This window comes from Trichomycterus rosablanca, chromosome 8 (genome assembly GCF_030014385.1).
Source record: "Trichomycterus rosablanca isolate fTriRos1 chromosome 8, fTriRos1.hap1, whole genome shotgun sequence".
In the NCBI taxonomy this organism is placed as follows: Eukaryota; Metazoa; Chordata; class Actinopteri; order Siluriformes; family Trichomycteridae; genus Trichomycterus; species Trichomycterus rosablanca.
The window spans coordinates 7939536-7958369 of NC_085995.1; the positions used below are offsets into that span (position 1 = coordinate 7939536).

Consider the following 18834-nt stretch of genomic DNA (forward strand, 5'->3'; position numbering starts at 1 on the left):
ATGTAGATTTATCTGACCATTTTATATACAACCCCAAATCAGAAAAAGTTGGGACAGTATGAAAAATGCAAATAAATTTAATTTTAAGTAAATGTAAGAAACTGTGTTTTTTATTATTTGCATTTTCCATGCTGTCCCAACTTTTTCTGATTTTGGGTTGTATATGATTTACAGTAATTTTGTAAAAAAAAAAAGGTAAATTATTTTGATTATTTGTTCGTTTAATAAATATTTGTATATTTTTCACTCACAGTTTTTTTGTTTAGTTCTACCGGACCCTGACCAGGATAAAGCGGTAGTGAAAACGAAAATGAAATAATGAAATGAATGTAAATATTTGTATACCTCATTTTAAGCTAATAAACAGTATTTATATTTTTATATATTCGCTGAGTAAAAGAGTCGACTCTTATTGGTGAGTTGACCCAACCTAAGTGACTCACTAAAATAGAGTGGAGTAGTGTTCACCACGTGCCGGCTTCACGCATTACATGACGGACTTCATTTCCCAGGCAGCGCCTCCACGCATGCGCAGAACACGTTGGCTGGCTGTGGTAAACAGACGTCAGCAGGGAGTCTTCGCCTCGAGTCAAAACAAAACAAAACAAGATCCTCACGATGAATGAGTGAATATCTGCTTCCAGCGCAGCACATTAAACGAATGAACTCTAACTACGACGGAAAATCTGGTTTCGTGAGGAAGGTTTTTTCGTTTTCCTTTTACAGAGGGATTGTAACTAACCGGAGGAGTTAGCTAACTAGGCGGCTACCTACTTTCAGCACACGTTAAAACTACGGTGGCGAGTTCAGTCCGGCCTGAGGAGTTATTGACGACCCAGCTCGACATGTTATTGTTTATTGTTGGCGCCTGTAAAGGACGATAAGAGGGTCGGGTTTGTTTGGACATAACGAACTGTGGACGGACGGATTCGGCGTAGTTGTTGCCGCGCGATCGTGTGTGTGTGTGTGTGTGTGCGCGCGCGTGTGTGTGTGTGTGTGTGTGTGTGTGTAGGAACATGGCAGATGGTGACACGCGCCTGCACACAGCATGGAGGAGCGCACAAACCTGAACCATAATAATAATAATAACATAATAATAACAACACAGTTCTTTCCAAACCTACGAACGATCCGATCATCCGGATTTTAACCTGATCAAGCTTTATTGTTTTGAGTTTATAACTTGCTTGCAAAGCTCATTTGAACGCGTCGTATTTTAGGGATTGAAGTATTTTATGAAATCCTAAATTTGATCTTAGTTGACATTTTAGAAGCTGATTTTGAACTAATTATAGGACTTTGTTGGATGAAATGACACGACACACGAACGCTTGATTTGGGTAGACGATGAAATGTTTACAAATATTACTAAAGAAAACTTTTTTTGACATCCAGTATAAATTTTAATTCGATTTTACATTAAACAGCCTTTTTAAATTTTATAGGTGCAAAGCAAATAACTGTAGACACAACACGAGAGTAAATAGGGCATTATAGTTTATGCAAGGGAGGTATTTTATTATATAAGGCTATAGTTTGAACTGTGCTCATCTGGGCTGTTATTTGTTTGTTATATTATATTTTCATCATACTAGATGTTCAGATTTTTTTGGTTTTTACCTCAGCAGCATTCCAGATGTTTTCATCTAGGCATATTCAAAAATAGTACGGTTTACTAGGGTTTTCCTTTGTTTGTTTTTGTAAACAAAAAGAGACCCCAGTCTCTCAATCGGAAGGTTTATGATAGTTAGTATTAAGGAGATTATTGTGCCTCTTTAATCTCCAATCTGAGGATTAAGCGGCGCTATATTGGTGCGTCCAGATTATTGCGTCTCAGCTCAGTCCGCCGCTGTCTCGCCTGCTCACCTTTAACAAAAACATCTTGCCAAATTATTATTACTTCCTGTTATTATTTATGGCCAAAACGTATGGTCAAAATATTTATTTGAAATAAGATTATTTTAAATAAACCGCATCGTTATAAATTCAGCGTTTTACTTTTACAGAATTAATAAAACAGCAGCACATATTCCTGTATTTTTCGTTTTCTTTTGTTGGTTGTTGGTTTTTGGTTCCGGTGAATCATCAAGCTCTCGTCTGAAATTGGCAAAATCACTGGGCACAATGGAGCCCGAGGCGGCACCACCCATTGACCCAGATTTCGAACCGCAGAGCAGACCGAGGTCCTGCACATGGCCACTGCCGCGGCCGGACATCTCAGCTGTCAAAGCCGAGGGGACAGACGGCGCGGAGTCCGCCGCTGGAACCCCGCCCGCCGAGGAGGACAAACGGGAGCCTCAGCCAATCACATCCGAACCCGAGAAAGTCGTCACCGCGGATAACGGGTCTGTTCCCGGAGTGGGTGGAGCGGCACCTCGAAAGGGTTCTTCCCGACGCAATGCCTGGGGGAATCAGTCCTACGCTGATCTAATCAGCCAAGCAATTGAGAACTCCCCTGAGAAACGCCTTACCCTGGCACAGATCTATGACTGGATGGTCAAAACAGTGCCCTATTTTAAGGATAAAGGAGACAGCAACAGCTCTGCAGGATGGAAGGTAGATAAGCACAGATCTAGATGATAGTAATGTGGTGATTTAAACATCATACTACACTTATATCAGCATAGTTTGTGTTTTACGTGTCAATGCTTTTATGACTTATAACTAACTGGACCTTAAATACATTTTATTCTATTTTCTTCATTTTGATAGCTGAAGGAATGGCTTTCCAGATTTCATTAACACATTCTGTACAAAACTGAATATTATAGGACTAAAGTTTTTGCAAATTAAACATCCGATAACATCTAAATGGTTGCAAACAGAATTTATAAAATTGTTAAAAAAAATTTTTGTTCTTTTGTCTCTTCATTCTCCATTTACATTTAAAGCTACAGGGCTGTGATACAATGCAGTGGGTTTAAACATTAAATCTGTGCTGCAATCATTGGGTTTTGTAATAATTAGTGTAAAACTTTGTCTGCTCATGTGCATTTGATTTTATTTGTTGTTCTTTCATTAATTAATTAATTAATTGATACAATTTACTTAATAGTAGAATGGTCATTAGTCCTCCCAGTAGCCAGAGGTTGCTGTTCTCTTACTTTTTACCAAATCACTGGAAATTGTAAAGTAATTTTTATTATTACTATTATTATTATTATTATTATTATTATTATTATTATTATTGCTTTGCACAGTTGCTTTTGCAGCATATGGCAAAAATCGTTTGTAATTTTTCAGTGCTAAGCAAATGCTGCTTGTTTGGAGTTTGAAGTCTTTTACCCTGTTAGCACAGGCGATGAAATAGAAAATACACATAGACATTTTATGAACCTGCACTATGCAGATATGTCACCCTATTACACACTTTTCTTTTGTAAAGGCTTCATCTCAGCTGTATCACCAAAGCGTGGCATCATCTTTCTTTTTTACCCTGGTAAAATTATTCTTAGCCAATAAAAAGTGATCATGTAAAACCATCAAAGTGTAAAATATGTTACCAAGCTTACTCATTGACTATGTCAAATTAGAAAGTCATTTAGTGGACAATGGATTTCTTTTTTAGCATATTTGAGCAAGTTTTAGGTGCAGAATTGCCCATTTTATCCATAATCATATCACAGTATCTTATATCTTATCTTATAGCTCGCTCTCCTAATGTCATTTGTTTTGTTTTTTTCTTTTGTTCCACACAGAACTCAATTCGCCACAATTTGTCTCTCCACAACAAGTTTCTGAGAGTACACAATGAATCTACAGGAAAAAGCTCCTGGTGGATGCTCAATCCTGAAGGTGGCAAGATGGGAAAGGCACCTCGTCGTCGTGCAGTATCCATGGACAATAGCGCGAAACTGCTAAAAAGCCGTATGCGAGCCAAGCAGACCAAGAAGCAAGCAGGTGCAGGTGGCATAGGGGGACCAGGTGGTGCCATTCAGGGTGAGGGTGTGTCTGGTTCAGGGGGTGCTGACAGTCCTGGCCCTCCAGGACAGTTTGGGAAGTGGGGAGTGAACAGTAGCAGTCCATCATCACGTGGTAGCCTAGATGATCAAGACATGTGGACAAGCTTTAGACCACGCACCAGCTCAAATGCCAGCACATTGAGTGGAAGGCTCTCTCCAATTGCTCCACTGAAAGAAGACGATGATGACTTGCCTGAGGATGGACTTCTGAGTGGGTATCCCACTAGCAGTCTTCCACCTACCCTAATGGAAGAATTAGACTTAATTGATGGGCTTACCTTGATGACAGCACAGCAAGGGGGTGCAAGCCCTAGCACAGCCCCTCAAGCTCCACCTACACCATTGCCCTCTGCATCTACCCTGCTGCCTCGTGGGTCTAATTTTGCCTCTTATTGTCAGTTGCAGCCGGCAAAGGGACCTCAGGGACCATCTCAGCCAGGAAAGCAAAGCACAGTTCAGCAAAGAGGGGACTCCAATGCAAGCCCCTCAAACTTTGGAAACTCCCTATTTAACCCTTTGCCTGGTCCTGGTTCTCATATTGGTTTTAAGACCCATGTGCCATCCAGCCTTGAGGCACTCCTCATATCTGATTCTCCCCCACCAAACGATGTCATGATGACTCAAATGGACCCTTTGATGCCCAGCCAGGGAGGTGCTAATGTCTTGGGGCTTGGGGACCATATGTCTGGCAAGCAAGCCAAGCCCGGTCAGATGATGTTGGGCAAGAGTATGGAACCCAGCCCAGTGGTGCAAATGAGCCTTCAGTCGCAATCCCAGCTACAGCCTCAGCAGCAACAGCATGTCTCTCAGATGAACTTTGGCATGGTGCTGTCAGGCATGGGACAAGAACTACCACATCTAACCGCCATAAAGACCCAGCATCAAGTGCCTGGTGGAGGTCTAATTCAGCAAGGAGTTGTCCCTTCTTCAGGTGGAAGTGGTGGTCTTCAGGGGATAAACCAGTTTGGGACTCAAGCTTGCTTTATGCCTTCTCAGGACCGCCTGCCCACAGACTTGGACATTGACATGTTCACTGAGAACCTGGACTGCGATGTTGATTATATTATCAACAGTGACCTTATGGATGGAGAAATGATTGACTTCAATTTTGACTCCATTGTACCAACAGGGCAAAGTTATCCTGGGCCAGCGACCACACAAAGCTCATCTCACAACTGGGTGCCCAGCTAACTCTGAAAAAGACAAGCGTAAGAAAGGTGCATAATTTTTTTTTCAGAATTACTATCAAGACAAAAAAACTTGCAATTAGGGATGGGCAGGACTATTCATGCATTCACAAGTGTGATTTCCTTAAATGCTTTTTATTCAAAGTAGGGGAAGCATATAGCTTTATAAGCAAGTTATTGTAAATGTTGGTTTGGGCCTTGACAAGAGCTAGAGATTTTAAAATGCAAGCCTGTTTTTGTCTTTCACTGGATTGGTTTTTCAGGTATTCAGGATCCCTTTAACATCTTAGTAACATGTCAATGGGTGGATTGGCTACTCTTAATTAGTTATTGGTAAAGAGTTAGGAGTACAAACAGGCACATTGTTACTATCCAAAGGTCTCTAGTATATTTAAAAATAAAAATCTCTGAACAGCAGCTGGATTGACAGCAGTAACACAGCAGGAATAAAGCTTCTCTTATTTTAATGTGATGTCCACACCACTTTCACACTTTTTGTTTAAGTGGCTTCTGCTGAATACAGCAACAATCCAGGTGTTTCAATGATGCCTAGACTACAGTAACACAGGAGTAGATTAAAACATCATGCCATCAGCTTAGATTTCAGCATAATGACCCCTTTCTTTCGAAACAGAGTACTCACTCACCTGTGCCCATCCCTAATTGTAGACAGTTCTATTGTTAATCTGTGCTTCAGCATATAATTGTGTTCAGTTTATTTATATCTTCTTTTTCATCTTTATGAATAGACTTTAAATAAAGCAGTGATTAACCCCTCCTCTTTTTATTCTCATTGCAGGAATGCGTTCTGTCAAGTTAATGGAAACACAACATGGTGCATTGCCAAAATGTCACCCATCTAGATTTGCCTCTGCAATTGCCATTTTACCTCAAATGCATAAAACTGTCTTGAATGAAAATACAGACTTTTTTGGTTTTACGTTTTTGGATCACAACAGCAAACATTACACAAGTGCCAATCTATACAGGGAAGTCAGCTAATACACACCAGACTCAGAAAGAAGTCCTGACACATTTTTTTGAAATGCTATATTTGCAAGAGCTTTTAAAGTTCGGATGTCAGTGATGATTAGGGAAAACGGAGGAAATCCAGTCATAAAGAAGCACAACTATTAAACTTTTATTAAACTTTATTTTGGTATTAACTATTACTAATACCATAGTACTGCAGGATGGAGTTACACCTCTTTCTTGAACTAAATATGAGACCTGGACTGGAGAATTAAACTTGGCAGATTCTTTCAATCTAGGCTGATTTAAATGGTCACTAGCTGATAAACAAATGATGAAATTTAAAATGCTTTATGGATTACAGGATTGAATGCTTGGATTACGTCGAATACACAGCGGATCTGACAGCCTGCCGAAGGAAACTTTGTTAAAACACATCTTCAGCATTTGTCAGCAGAGTTTGAATAAGGATGGTCTCTATAGACCCCTAACTTTATTTATATTTGGGCAGCTGTGCTGAGTTTGGATAGCACCCTCATAGTGGTACATATGTACTCAGATATTTTATTCTTGTATAGAAGGTGGTTTGGTGATGTCCTGATGTTTAAACCTTTAGTTTGGCATTTCTGACATCAACTCAAAAAGGTGTTATCCGTGTATGCTTATGATTGGGGACTGATCCTTAAGTATGACTTTTAATTTTAATGATTCAATTCTGATTAACCTTGTGAAGAAGTTTGATTTAAAATATACAGGGCATTTTCAATTTAGAATACTTAAAAATGTTAAAAAATGTTCTTATTTCTGTGGTCTGTTCCACTCTTCCAACTGTCAAGGTAAATGGCATAATGTGATTGGAAATGAAATGCTTATTATCAAAATGCTTTATTTAAAGTGATTCACATAAAAAAGTGTGACTTTTATAGTACTTGCAAGTACTTGAGGCTGCGTTTACAAAGACGCTCTTAATATCGATGTTTTTCTGTCAGTTTCAGTAAGAATTATGCCTTGACAGACACACACCTTTGTGGTGATGCCTAAAAACTCTGTTAAGGGGTATAAAAAATCGTTGACAGAATGTACCTGGTCATATACACTCATCAGCCAGTAGGAGATCAAGCTTTGAAAATGTATGTTAGTGTTAATAAATATAAAATCTATCTGACCAGAGGTTCTACAGGTCATCTTTGACAGATGCCAACAGTGTCCTTGTGAACGCAGCTGTTTCTCAAAAAAATTTATTTACAGAAACACAGAATAATTTCAGTTGAAGGATGAAATTTTAAAAATTATACTTACAAAACTGGCAATTTATAAATCTGTTAAACAGTGGTAAGGGGTAAATTATTTTATTAGTGATTTTCTTATATCATATTAATCGTTTGTATAAAGTTTTAAAACAGAAGCAAAGAAACTGAGTATATTGACTATAGTTATGATGTCCCTTTTAAATTGGGGTTATATATTGAAACATATTTGTACTAATCAAAAATACCATGTTAAAACTGCAGAAATCATTTATAACGGTCATTTTTCTATGTAATCTTTTATTTTTGTAAAAGATGAAATGCATGTAGATTTTATACATAACCAAAGGAACACTAAGAACTGCATGTCGGACTGGGATGGCTTGAGATAAAATCATTAAAACTTACCTAAACTGTACAGCGATGTAAATGATCTAAATTAAAAGTCAATAAGTTGTATTGGTGCCGTCAGGTAATAGAATTCCACTTGCGATGTGAATCACAGTCGCAGTTTGGTTGTGACTGGAACATTTGAGAAGAGTGAGCTCTCTCACACATCAAATAATTTGGTGAAATAATATCTCAAATAAAGGTTTAAGTGGATAAAGGCTGCAATGTATTTCTCAGGGTTCCTAAAGGAAGTGCTAAGATAATCAGTGCTGATTTTATAAAAGCCACTCAGCCATCAGTTGAAACGTTTGAACATTACAGAAGTAAACCTTGATTTACTTGAATATAAGAGGTTGTATAATGTATGCATTTACCAGTTTTCGGTAAAAAAGTTAAACTGCCAACAACACTATAGCACGTTGCTCTTGAACAAATGATATAACTCCATGCTTATTGTATTTAAATCTTGGTGTTCTGTTTTAGAAATGTTTTCTTTTTCTGTTTTTGGTTTTACTCAATACTTAGCATTGGTGTTAATGTAAAGATTTTAATCCCAGAGCTGGACATTAATCATCATATAACGGTCATAACATGACTAGACTAACTGTTAAACCTTTCTGCTTTTGTGGAGTTTGTCCTATCAATTGGTGCTAGATGTTATTATGGCTAGATGTATATTATTTTATGCAACCAATTTTTTAGTTTGTAAATGTTGGACATAGAAAGGTTCATCCACCCCTTTTATTAATCCAAACATTCATTATTTTTGCAGATTTTGAATGGCAAAGGTAAATTAGCCATTCAACAAGTCTCTTATTCTTTTTTTTTTCAAAACAGAAAACATAGTGTTACTTTATGACAGATTGAAGGTGATTAGTATTTCAATGAAGCGTTTACATTGTAGCTCTTGTCTTTTGTGCTTTTTCTCATTCCTGTGTGTATTTCTGTTTGTTTCAGTAAAGTTGTTAGATCTTGTTTTGATTTTGAGAGTGAATTACACGTATTTAATGCACAGTGCAGAGTGATGGGCCAGCAGACGTCATGTCGACTAACAGGCTGAAATATGTGAATACAGTCCTTTACAGTAATAACATCTGAATACATTTATTTCATATTAATGGTTTATGGTAAAGATGAAAATTTCTGATTGAATAGATACATACATGGAACTGCCTGTAAGCGAAGGGTCTGTAGGTTGATCACTAAAAAACTGAAATTACCGAACTGTTTACTGTGTGTTAAAACAGAATTTAAACAGCATTTATTCAGCTGTTCAGTTGAGTGGTTAAATAATTGACATGTAAGTCCCAACAGACAGCCTTAAACTTTCTACATTTGTTTTCTAAATCTGCCTCCCTATCTTTTTTTACCATAGCTATTGTAGGTTTTAAAATGATTTTTTCATCTTCTCTGTCTTCCTGAATACATATCTTATTTGATAAAACACTATTTTTGTTTGTAGACTTTTTGTTTTTATTTTAGGGGAAGGGTGTATAAGACTGGGTTGTGCATAGCCAATGTGTATGTGTACTTCATGCTTTATTTTGATGACTTGTTTTTCCTTCCCGTTACCGTTCAGTTAGCCAGAGGTGACTGTGAAAACGGTCATGAATAAAATTAAAATAAACCCTAATCAGTTTAACTCACCTTGTGTCTTGTGATTCATATGGTCTAAATCCTTATTGGTTTATTAAAGCTTTACTTTTCATATTTGATGGAAGCGGTAATTACAAATTCAAGAAGAAAAGTCACGTTTGGATATTTTAATACCAAAAAGTGCTGTGCAATTCAAAGAGAAAGGCTAGGAAACATTCTTGGGTCATTTATATGTAATAATGCTAACTTCAGCTAATTTAGGGTGACCATATTTTGGTTTTCAAATAAGAGAACACTTGTGGTAAGATGGCACTGGGTTGACAAATACATTAATAATGCAACTTTGTTATTGAATTAAAATAAATAAACAGCTACTCTTTAACAACTAACAAATGCCTTCATGGTCGGATAATCTTAGTCCCTTCCCTTCAGACCTTGGTGGGTTACAGCTAAACTTAATAGAGGTGGGTTATGAATACATGTGGTTATGAATGCAGGTGGATTATGAATAGAGGTATGTTATGAATAGAGGTGGGTTACAAATGAAGGTGGGTTACGAAAACGGGTGGGATACAAATAGAGGTGGGTTATGAAAACAGGCGGGTTACATAAGAACTGAAAATGGGTGTGTTCTATAAAAACAGGATAGAGGTGGGTTACATAAAAACTGAAAACAGGCAGTGTGTAATGTAAGGAAGTAATAATACTTCGTTACAGTACTTTTTTGGAGTATCTGTTACACCAAGTTTTTGCACTTTAGTTTAACTAGGGTTACGAATTCAACTAGGCGGGTTACGAATACTGGACAGACACATACATGGTAACTCATACAGGTGGGTTATGAATAGAGGTGGTTTATGAAAACAGGTGCATTACAAATATAGGTGGGTTACATAAAAACTGAAAACGGGTGTGTTTTATCAGAACAGAAACAAGAAGGGTTATGAATAGAGATAATCTTAGTCTCTTCCATTCAGCGTTCAATCCTAAACAGTAAAAACAACAAATAAAAAACAGTTGTTACCTACAAATAAAAATCCCTTTATTTCTTTAGTTTCTTTGACGTGTTGCGCAGTTGTATCAGCTGACGTGTGTGGAGTGTTTTTAATTTTAATTTTTGTCATTTGTTTATTCAGTTAATGTTATTGTTTTTAATTGCTTCCATCAGTGGAAACATGCCCATGAAATTTTTCGCTGTGTTATGAATATAGATGGGTTGTGAAAACAGGTGGGTAACGAAAATAGGTGGGTTATGAAAACAGGTGGGTTACGAATAGATGTAGGTTACATAAACACTAAAAGCGTGTGTTCTGTTGCCAACTATGTGCATCCCATCATGGTCAGAAATGACTAATTTTATAAAAGCTACCTACAGCAATATAACAAGTAATAAAACACAATGACTAAAGTAGTTTAATGGTTTTGTTTCCAACACCTTGTGGAATCCATGTCCTATCCAGTCCTAACCATGGCTGGATTACTGACCGGGCCAGTGGGGCCAGCGCCCAGGGGCCCTTGAGGTCAGGGGGCCCCGGGGGGGCCCTGGCCCAAAACATTTTGCGATGCCTGTCAACATTTATGATACAATATATTTTTATTTCCGAGGGCCCTCCATTTTAAGGATCCTCTGACTATTAGGGACTTTGACCCCAGGGCCTCTTGGGGGCCCTAGCCATGCTTTTGGGCCCCTTATGAAAATGGATGAGGTGTTGTGGCACTGCTCTGACTTCGACTTCTGGCTATTAGGGGTCCTAGGAAAGAGGGGGGCATATTTTTAGAGGGCCCTGGTTATGAGAGCCCCTACCAGGGGGCCCTAGAGAAGAGCAGGGCATACCATTAGAGGGCCCTTGATCACGAGGGCCCCTGCTATGGGGCCCTTGACTTCCATAGAAGTCGTTTACCATGGCTCCTTGACTTACTAGGGACCTACAAATTGCCAGGCAAGCTACCATATTTCATAACAGACGTTTTGTTGCAAATATGCGATTCAGGCCCTTACTTAATGTTTCAGAATTTGTATTGTTTCAAAATTATTATGTTCAATTTCTCTTAAGCGCAGAGACACAAATTAATTTAGCAATTTAGCAATTATTTAAATTTAAGACAAGCAATTTGTCTGATGAATGCTATCTTTGACACCGATTAAATTGAGTGAATTTGGCCAAGGGTGTGATTTCACTTATGTGAAAACAACAAGCCATTTGACTAGTTTCATGTTTCCCCTTTAATAAACAACAGTAAAGAGACCAGTGGTCACTCTAGCTCTAAAGGAATGCATGAAAGGAAAAGTGCCTTTTCATACAACAGAACTGCAAGCTAATTTTACTGAGTAGCACAATTTTGGTTTGGTGACAGATGATACAGCAAGTGGTTTTGTTGTAGTAGCTGTGGCTGCGTATGCGTGTAACCCTGATATTTAGTTTGAGGATTATTTATTGGAAAACATATTTTATTCAGCTTGTTATTCAATGACTATTCAATGACAGTTTGACATGACTTGACATGTTTCAAGGCAGTGTGAAGGGGTCTCGACAATAATTAAACTTGATTTAATATCATTAACACAGCATTTTTAATATACTCAAAACCTTCCCCCTGTCTCGCTCGCTCGCTCGCTCGCACGCAAAGAGAACTTCCAAGTGAATATGCAAGATCTATATAAAACCCCCTGCCAGTATCAAAACTCCTCACATTCAGACAGTTCAGCTTGCGAACTTGCTCTGTGCTTTTACTACAACTTTTACCTTGCTATTACCAGATCAGCAACCAACAGCCTTTTTAAAGGCTCATTGCCCTTTATACTGCATTATATTATTTTATAATATATATAAATATTTTTATATTATATTATACTATACTATATTGCATATATTCTGTTACATTCTTTTCATAGTCTTTTCAAAGGCTTATATATTATATTATATTACATTATCTAACTAGCAACTCACAGCTTTTTTTTTATTATTATTTTTTTTTTACCCCTTTTTCTCCCCTTTTAGCGCATCCAATTGTTCAATTAGCATCGTGCTTCCTCTCTGTCTATGCCGAACCCTGCCCTGACGGAGGTGATTGAAGCTAACCCGTATCCCCTCCGAAACACGAGCAGCAGCCAGATGCATCTTTGCCACCCACACATTGACGAGTTTGGCGCCACCTAGCATTGCATGCGGAGAGACACACCCTAAGGGCACCCTCCCTCATCTCTGTGTAAGCGCCTCCAATCAGCCGGCAGAGAACGCAATCGCATTCTGACAGAGAGAGACCCACATCCGGTTCTTTGTCCCACCCCCCACATGAGCAACCGGCCAATCGTTGCTCATATAGCCACTCAGCTTCGAACCGGTAAAGCAAGGCTGGATTCGATACCACGCTCTCAGAATCCAGCCCTGGTTGCAGCGCGTTTCTTTTTACCGCTGCGCCACCTGAGTGGCTACTCACAGCTTTTTTAAAAGCTTATTGTTATTTGCATATTACATTATTGATAATAGTAGAAGTGTAAGCTTTATAATATTAGTACATACATACAATACATTTACAATAACAACAATTTATAGCTAAATAGTTATAGGTTAGCCTTTTTTTTATTACATATTGTATCTGGTTCTACAATTTTGTGATTGTATTTTTTTCCTGAACATATAACATAGAAACAACATAGTAAGTATTGGATAGGAATAGGAATTTGCAAGACAAGCTTCTATATTTGCATCTTAAGAAACACTTGCCATTAATAACATGGATCCCAAACAAAAAAGTGGTGCCTCAAAAAGAAAAGCGAAAAAGATTAAGGAAGCAAATCAGGCAGATTTCCTGAAAAGCGTTCCTTTGATCTCAAACTTCTTTGAGAAACCGCTGGATATGAGTGAGACAAGTATTGCTAATGTTAGCAGTGATCAGAGTTCTAGCAATGAAGATGTGATCACCACTGGCTTAGTGTCACCTGTCAGTGACTATGTACCTTTGCAGACCCAGTCAGGTGCAGAGCAGGAATGCCAGCCCTGCCAGGCTACCACAGACCAGCAGCAGAAAGACCATGAAAGGAAAGTTGCAGGTGTGTCAGACCCACAATCAGACCAGCCAGCTGCATCGTGTGAGTGTCGTTTTTCAAATGAGGAGGGCAAGGACCCCAACTCCTGGTGTGAAACGGTCAACGACCCTGCTTTATGGCCCAGTACCATTACCGACCAAGCCAAGTCGATTCTTGTTAGTAGAGGAGAAGCTGCATTTCAAAACAGAAGTGCTAAGTACCCAGCCTCAGTCAGGGATAGAGGCATTGGGGGTACCAGTAGGAGCTTTACAAATGCTCTACTCAGTTGCTCTCTACCCAACGGGCAAACTGTGACTAGGCAGTGGCTACTTTACTCTCCTCTCTGAGGGGAGTGTGGAGCATAGGGCTTGCATGCTAGCATTATATAATCGCTCCAGAGGCACAGCAACAATTGATTCTGATATTGTCAAACAAATTGATGCAGAAAGACAATACTGGCGGGAAGTTTTGAAAAGAGTTGTTGCAGTCATCCAGTTTTTGGGGGAGAGGGGACTTGCTTTCAGGGGAGATGATGAGCTATTAGGATCAGCCCACAATGGTAATTTTTTGGGCATCATAGAACTCTTAGCCAAATTTGACCCATTCCTAGCTGAGCACCTCCAAAGGTTTGGAGGTAAGGGAAAAGGTTCTGTGTCCTACTTATCATCGACAGTGTGTGAAGAATTTATCCATTTGATGGGACAGAGAACAAAGCAGGCAATTGTTAATGAGATCAAAGAATCAAAATACTTCTCTGTTATAGTTGACTCCACGCCAGACCTTGCTCATGTGGACCAACTTACTTTTATTTTCAGGTTTGTTAATAATGACGGACATGTAGTTGAGCGTTTTCTAGCTTTTGAGCCTATTGAAAACCATAGTGGGGACAGTTTGGCAGAGTGTGTCGTTGCTATGGTGGAGAATCTGGGCCTAGACTTATCCAACTGTAGGGGCCAGTCATATGATAATGTGATGATGAACATGTCGGGAAAGTACAATGGAGTCCAAGCTCATCTTAAACAAAGAAACCCTTTGATTTGTTATGTCCCCTGTGCAGCACATTCACTGAATTTAGTTGGTGTCAATGCTGTTGACAGTAGCCCAGAAACTGGACGTTTTTTTGACTTTGTACAGGCAATGTACACATTTTGTGCATCATCTACACACAGGTGGGGAAAGGTTTTCCGTGATACTGATATCAAACTCACACTGAAATCACTGTCAGGTACTCGATGGAGCGCACGAGCTGAGTCAACTAAGGCTCTTTGGAAATATTATGCACAACTGAGAGGCATTGAATGGTATGTCTAAAGATATGGAGGGGAAATGTGTAACTCGAAGTGAAGCCTCTGCACTCTGTGACAAATTGGACACGTTGGAGATGGCCTTCATGGCATACTTCTGGGACACAATACTACAGAGGTTCCAAGCCACAAGCCTGCAGCTGCAGAAGCATGATATTGACATATGTACAGCTACACAACTTCTCTTGTCTTTACGAGACTTTGTGGCAGCACAGAGAGATAACTTTGAGGTGTTTGAAGGGGCAGCTTTAAATGTCACCACTGCTGTCTCCCAAGAGTACAGGCATGACCTCCAGCGTACAAAGAAGCGCAAAATTATGTCTGATGATAGTGCAGAGCCAGGTGTAGCATTAAACGGAAAGGACAAGTTTCGGATCGAAACTTTCAATGTTGTCATTGACAAACTTGTGTCCTGTCTCAACCACCGTTTGAATGCATACACACACTTAACTGAGCTATTTGATGTTCTTTTCATGCCTGACAATATGTCCAACAGTGAGCTCACTTTAAAGGCTAACTCACTCGCTGCAGCATATCCTTCAGATCTGAACATGAGCCTGGCGGATGAATTGATACAATACAAATCATTCATAACAGAAAAAGAAAATTGTCCCAGACTATCCTTAATCCGTCCTTGGTCCTAACCCAGCTGGATTGATGATCTTTTGGAACAACAGTTATGGGGGTGGTTAGTTAGCTAAACTGTAAATTAATGTATATCTTAGAAACTGATATTAACATTCATTAATACACAGTCAACACAATCTAATTGAGAAACTCAGAGAGCAATAAAGTGTATAAAACTGTTTTAAACCAGATTGATAGCTAGTTTGACACCCGAATTGTCATTGTATACTCTGCACTCTGTCCTAAATATTTAATAAGTACAGATTTATTAGTCTGTACTTGTAACTAGCTTGTACATTCCCTCACCAGTGTCGATTGGAAGAGGTTAGGATGAGAACTTTACCAGTAGATGGCAATATTACCACAGTACTACAGAACAATAAGACAGTCATAACAATGACTCTGCAAAACACTGAACATGAACGATATCAAGCTAAAGCCGCCATGTAAAAAGTAAAATACGTGTGTAAACAATTTAACCAAAAGAATTCACCCAAAGTGCCAGAAAAGACGACAGGAGACACAAGTGGTTTAACATTTTTATAGAAAAAATAAGTTTGTATTTCAGGAAAAGATTTTTTTCTTTTGTTTCATTTTAACATTTTTTTTGTTGAGTTCATTTTTATAATCCCTACATTTACGTGGTAAATATCAAACAATTCGGCTAAAGCCACTATTATAAAGTCTTTCAATCTCCACCAGGGATTAAGAGGAAAGTCACATGGGAAAGCAGTCCACTGCTGATGTTTGATCTCGCACAAAAATCAGGAAGAAACCAACCAAGGCTTGCTGATGGCAGGCAAACAGCACACACGATCCATACAAATGTGGAACAGCTTGTCAGTGCCAAGGGTTGGCTGGTACTGATGAGCAAACTAGTGGCCTGGTTTTGTTTTTTCTTCTAGCACAAGAGTAGGATGACCAAGCTTCCAGTTAATGCTGAATCCAGTACACTTGAACAGAAGCTCCATGATTTTAGCAACACCATCAGCCCAAGTCTGCCCAAATGATATAAAGCTGAAGGCACCGCTTTAAGGTCCATACTTTTAAAGTGATACGTTGGGCCACATAGTTCTGGCTAAATTCCATAGGCAAGATTCTCCATTACAAAGTTCTTTACTCCATGAACTGAGCCCAAGAAGTTTGGTACACAATGAGATAAAAATAAAATTTCGTTGATATGTGATTGGTCAGTTCCTAACAACAGATGAAATGCTGCCATCTTGCCCCACCTTTTCCTCCCAAAACAAGAACAGTCAACAACAAACTGGCTATGTTTAGACAGGTGATTCTTTTAAATTTGATCTACATGCATCTAAATGTAGTCATGTTAAAAACATGAAAATTTCCAGTCAGAAACTATTGGTATTTGGGCCAAGTGATCAAGAATGCTGGATCATTAAGATAGTTGACATATTAATAGCTGTATGTATCAGATGTTGACCAAGATCCATTAGAACAAAAGTACATAGGTACCCTGACATCACGTTCATACATTCTCTTTCACAACATCTTAGTCCAAAATCATAGATGGAATTCCTGTCCATTCATCCCCAGGAACTGAATTCATGGGCGATAGTATTAGTACATCAGTCCTGGTCTGCAGTAGACACTCCAAATTATTTCAGTTCACATCAGAAGGGTTTAGGTTCATGGGAAATATACCAAATATGTGAAAACAGTCAAGGACCTTGTCAAAAATATTTGCCACAAATTAAGATTTTTACACAAACCATCCAGCTACAAGTAAAGGTAACCAAATACTTTAGGCAAAAAAATTTGTACAATGTAACAGTAGGACCATCTTGACTATTTTTTTGACAAATTGCTTGTAGACCGTCATTTTAGTTACTTGCCAGGATGTCTGTATTAGATCAGTATAGATATTGGCCAACATTCTTCTCTTGCATCAAAATACGATTAAAAAAAAGAACTGAACTGAATTTGGTTGTCCCAAATATGTTTTGAAAAAGAAACAATACTATGAACTCTGTCCAAACATAGCCATAGCAACACAGTAATGCATTTTGAATAAAATAAATAAAAACAAACAAAAACATTGGTGCTCAAGTTCCTTTACCAGCTGCACCCTTCACAAGCATCACTTCTGCACCACTCCAATACTATCATGGCTTTATCAAGCGATTAACCAAAGTTTGGCCTTTAACACAACCAACACATTTGCAGTAAAGTATGGCATCAGCATGGTACCATTGAACGTAGGCCTCACTCAACCTGGTCATTTGTTCCAAAAACTTACGGCTGCTCAAAGGCAATGCAGGTCACTTACGCGGTTTTGTGCAAAAAAAAGTCCAGTGCAAGGAAACAACTTGTGCAGGTCGGTGACAGAAAGCATCACAACAAGCTGATTTTTGACCTTTTGTATAGTATTATGGTTAGCAAAATAGTACATTTGTCAGGACTCAAAACTCAATTTAGACCCAATTTAAAACTGTCATGTCCTATTCCCACTCACTGATAGTCCTTCATTACAAGACAGCTTAAGTTAAAGCTTAGCATTTACATACACTTGTAAGGGACTGACAGTGACAGTCTTAGAATTTCAATAGTTTCTGCTAATATACAAACAGCAATTCACAATTATTATCTTTGTTCCTACTATTGCTGTTCAGTGATTATGACTGAAGATAGCTGGTGACTTTTCTGTGCCCATACAAATAGGGCTAATTTAACTGCATCCAATAAAGTACATGAAATAGTGGTCTCTTGTCACGGTCAGGAAGAAAATCCAAACCCTCACCTTATGCTGAGAGAAACTATCTAACTAAATAAAAATTGCAGGACTCTTTGGAAGTCCAAAGACTGTCATGACATACACATGCTTCGGCTGAGAGAGCCCTTTTTTTTTTTTTGCATTTTATCTCGTGCAACATAATAGGGAAGCTGAAAACCCCTGAAGGAGTGGCACTACCTAGCCCCTTTTAAATATGTAAGCTCAGGTAACAGCAAAGGGCTAGTTTTCTTCACCCCATCCCCAAAAACAGACAAGAATGCCATCTCTCCCAACCAGAGAACAGCACCAGTCACAAATGGATAGGACATCATCAGATTATGTTTAGCAAAGTGAACCCTTTTGTATTGAACCAATTGGGAGCCCCTAAAATCCTTCATTTCACTTACCAATATTAAAAGTCTAACATGTAGCTTATTCTAAACTGTAGTCTTGCAGAGTGTGTAATATAATACATCATAAACTGACACTGTTTAAGACCTAAAATTTGGATGATCAAGTCCAGATAAATCGGTGTATGTACTTTTATATGGTTGCTGAATAAACCAGCAGTATATAGAAAAGTCATTATGAAGTATTTTAGATGAACTGGACCCATTTACACCTGGTCATTTCATGCATCTTATAGGATTGAATCCTAATCATGAAAAATGATGCATATTTTACAGCAAAAAAAATCCCAAAATGCTGCATTTTACAGAATGTTATATAGGACACACACTTTATTACGAAATGCTGACCAGTAGAAACTGATTTTTGCATGACGTCTA

The 18834-nt window shown here is 38.5% G+C and overlaps 1 protein-coding gene across 1 annotated transcript; it reads left to right on the forward strand.

Moving 5' to 3' along the window:
* Positions 1–549: 549 nt before the first annotated feature.
* Positions 550–9404, forward strand: foxo4 (forkhead box O4). The gene is made up of 3 exons (XM_063000436.1): positions 550–2556; positions 3699–5179; positions 5949–9404. Exons 1-2 carry the CDS (start codon positions 2125–2127, stop codon positions 5151–5153), a joined length of 1887 nt encoding a protein of 628 aa, XP_062856506.1. The 5' UTR covers positions 550–2124; the 3' UTR covers positions 5154–5179; positions 5949–9404.
* The last annotated feature ends 9430 nt before the right edge of the window (positions 9405–18834 follow it).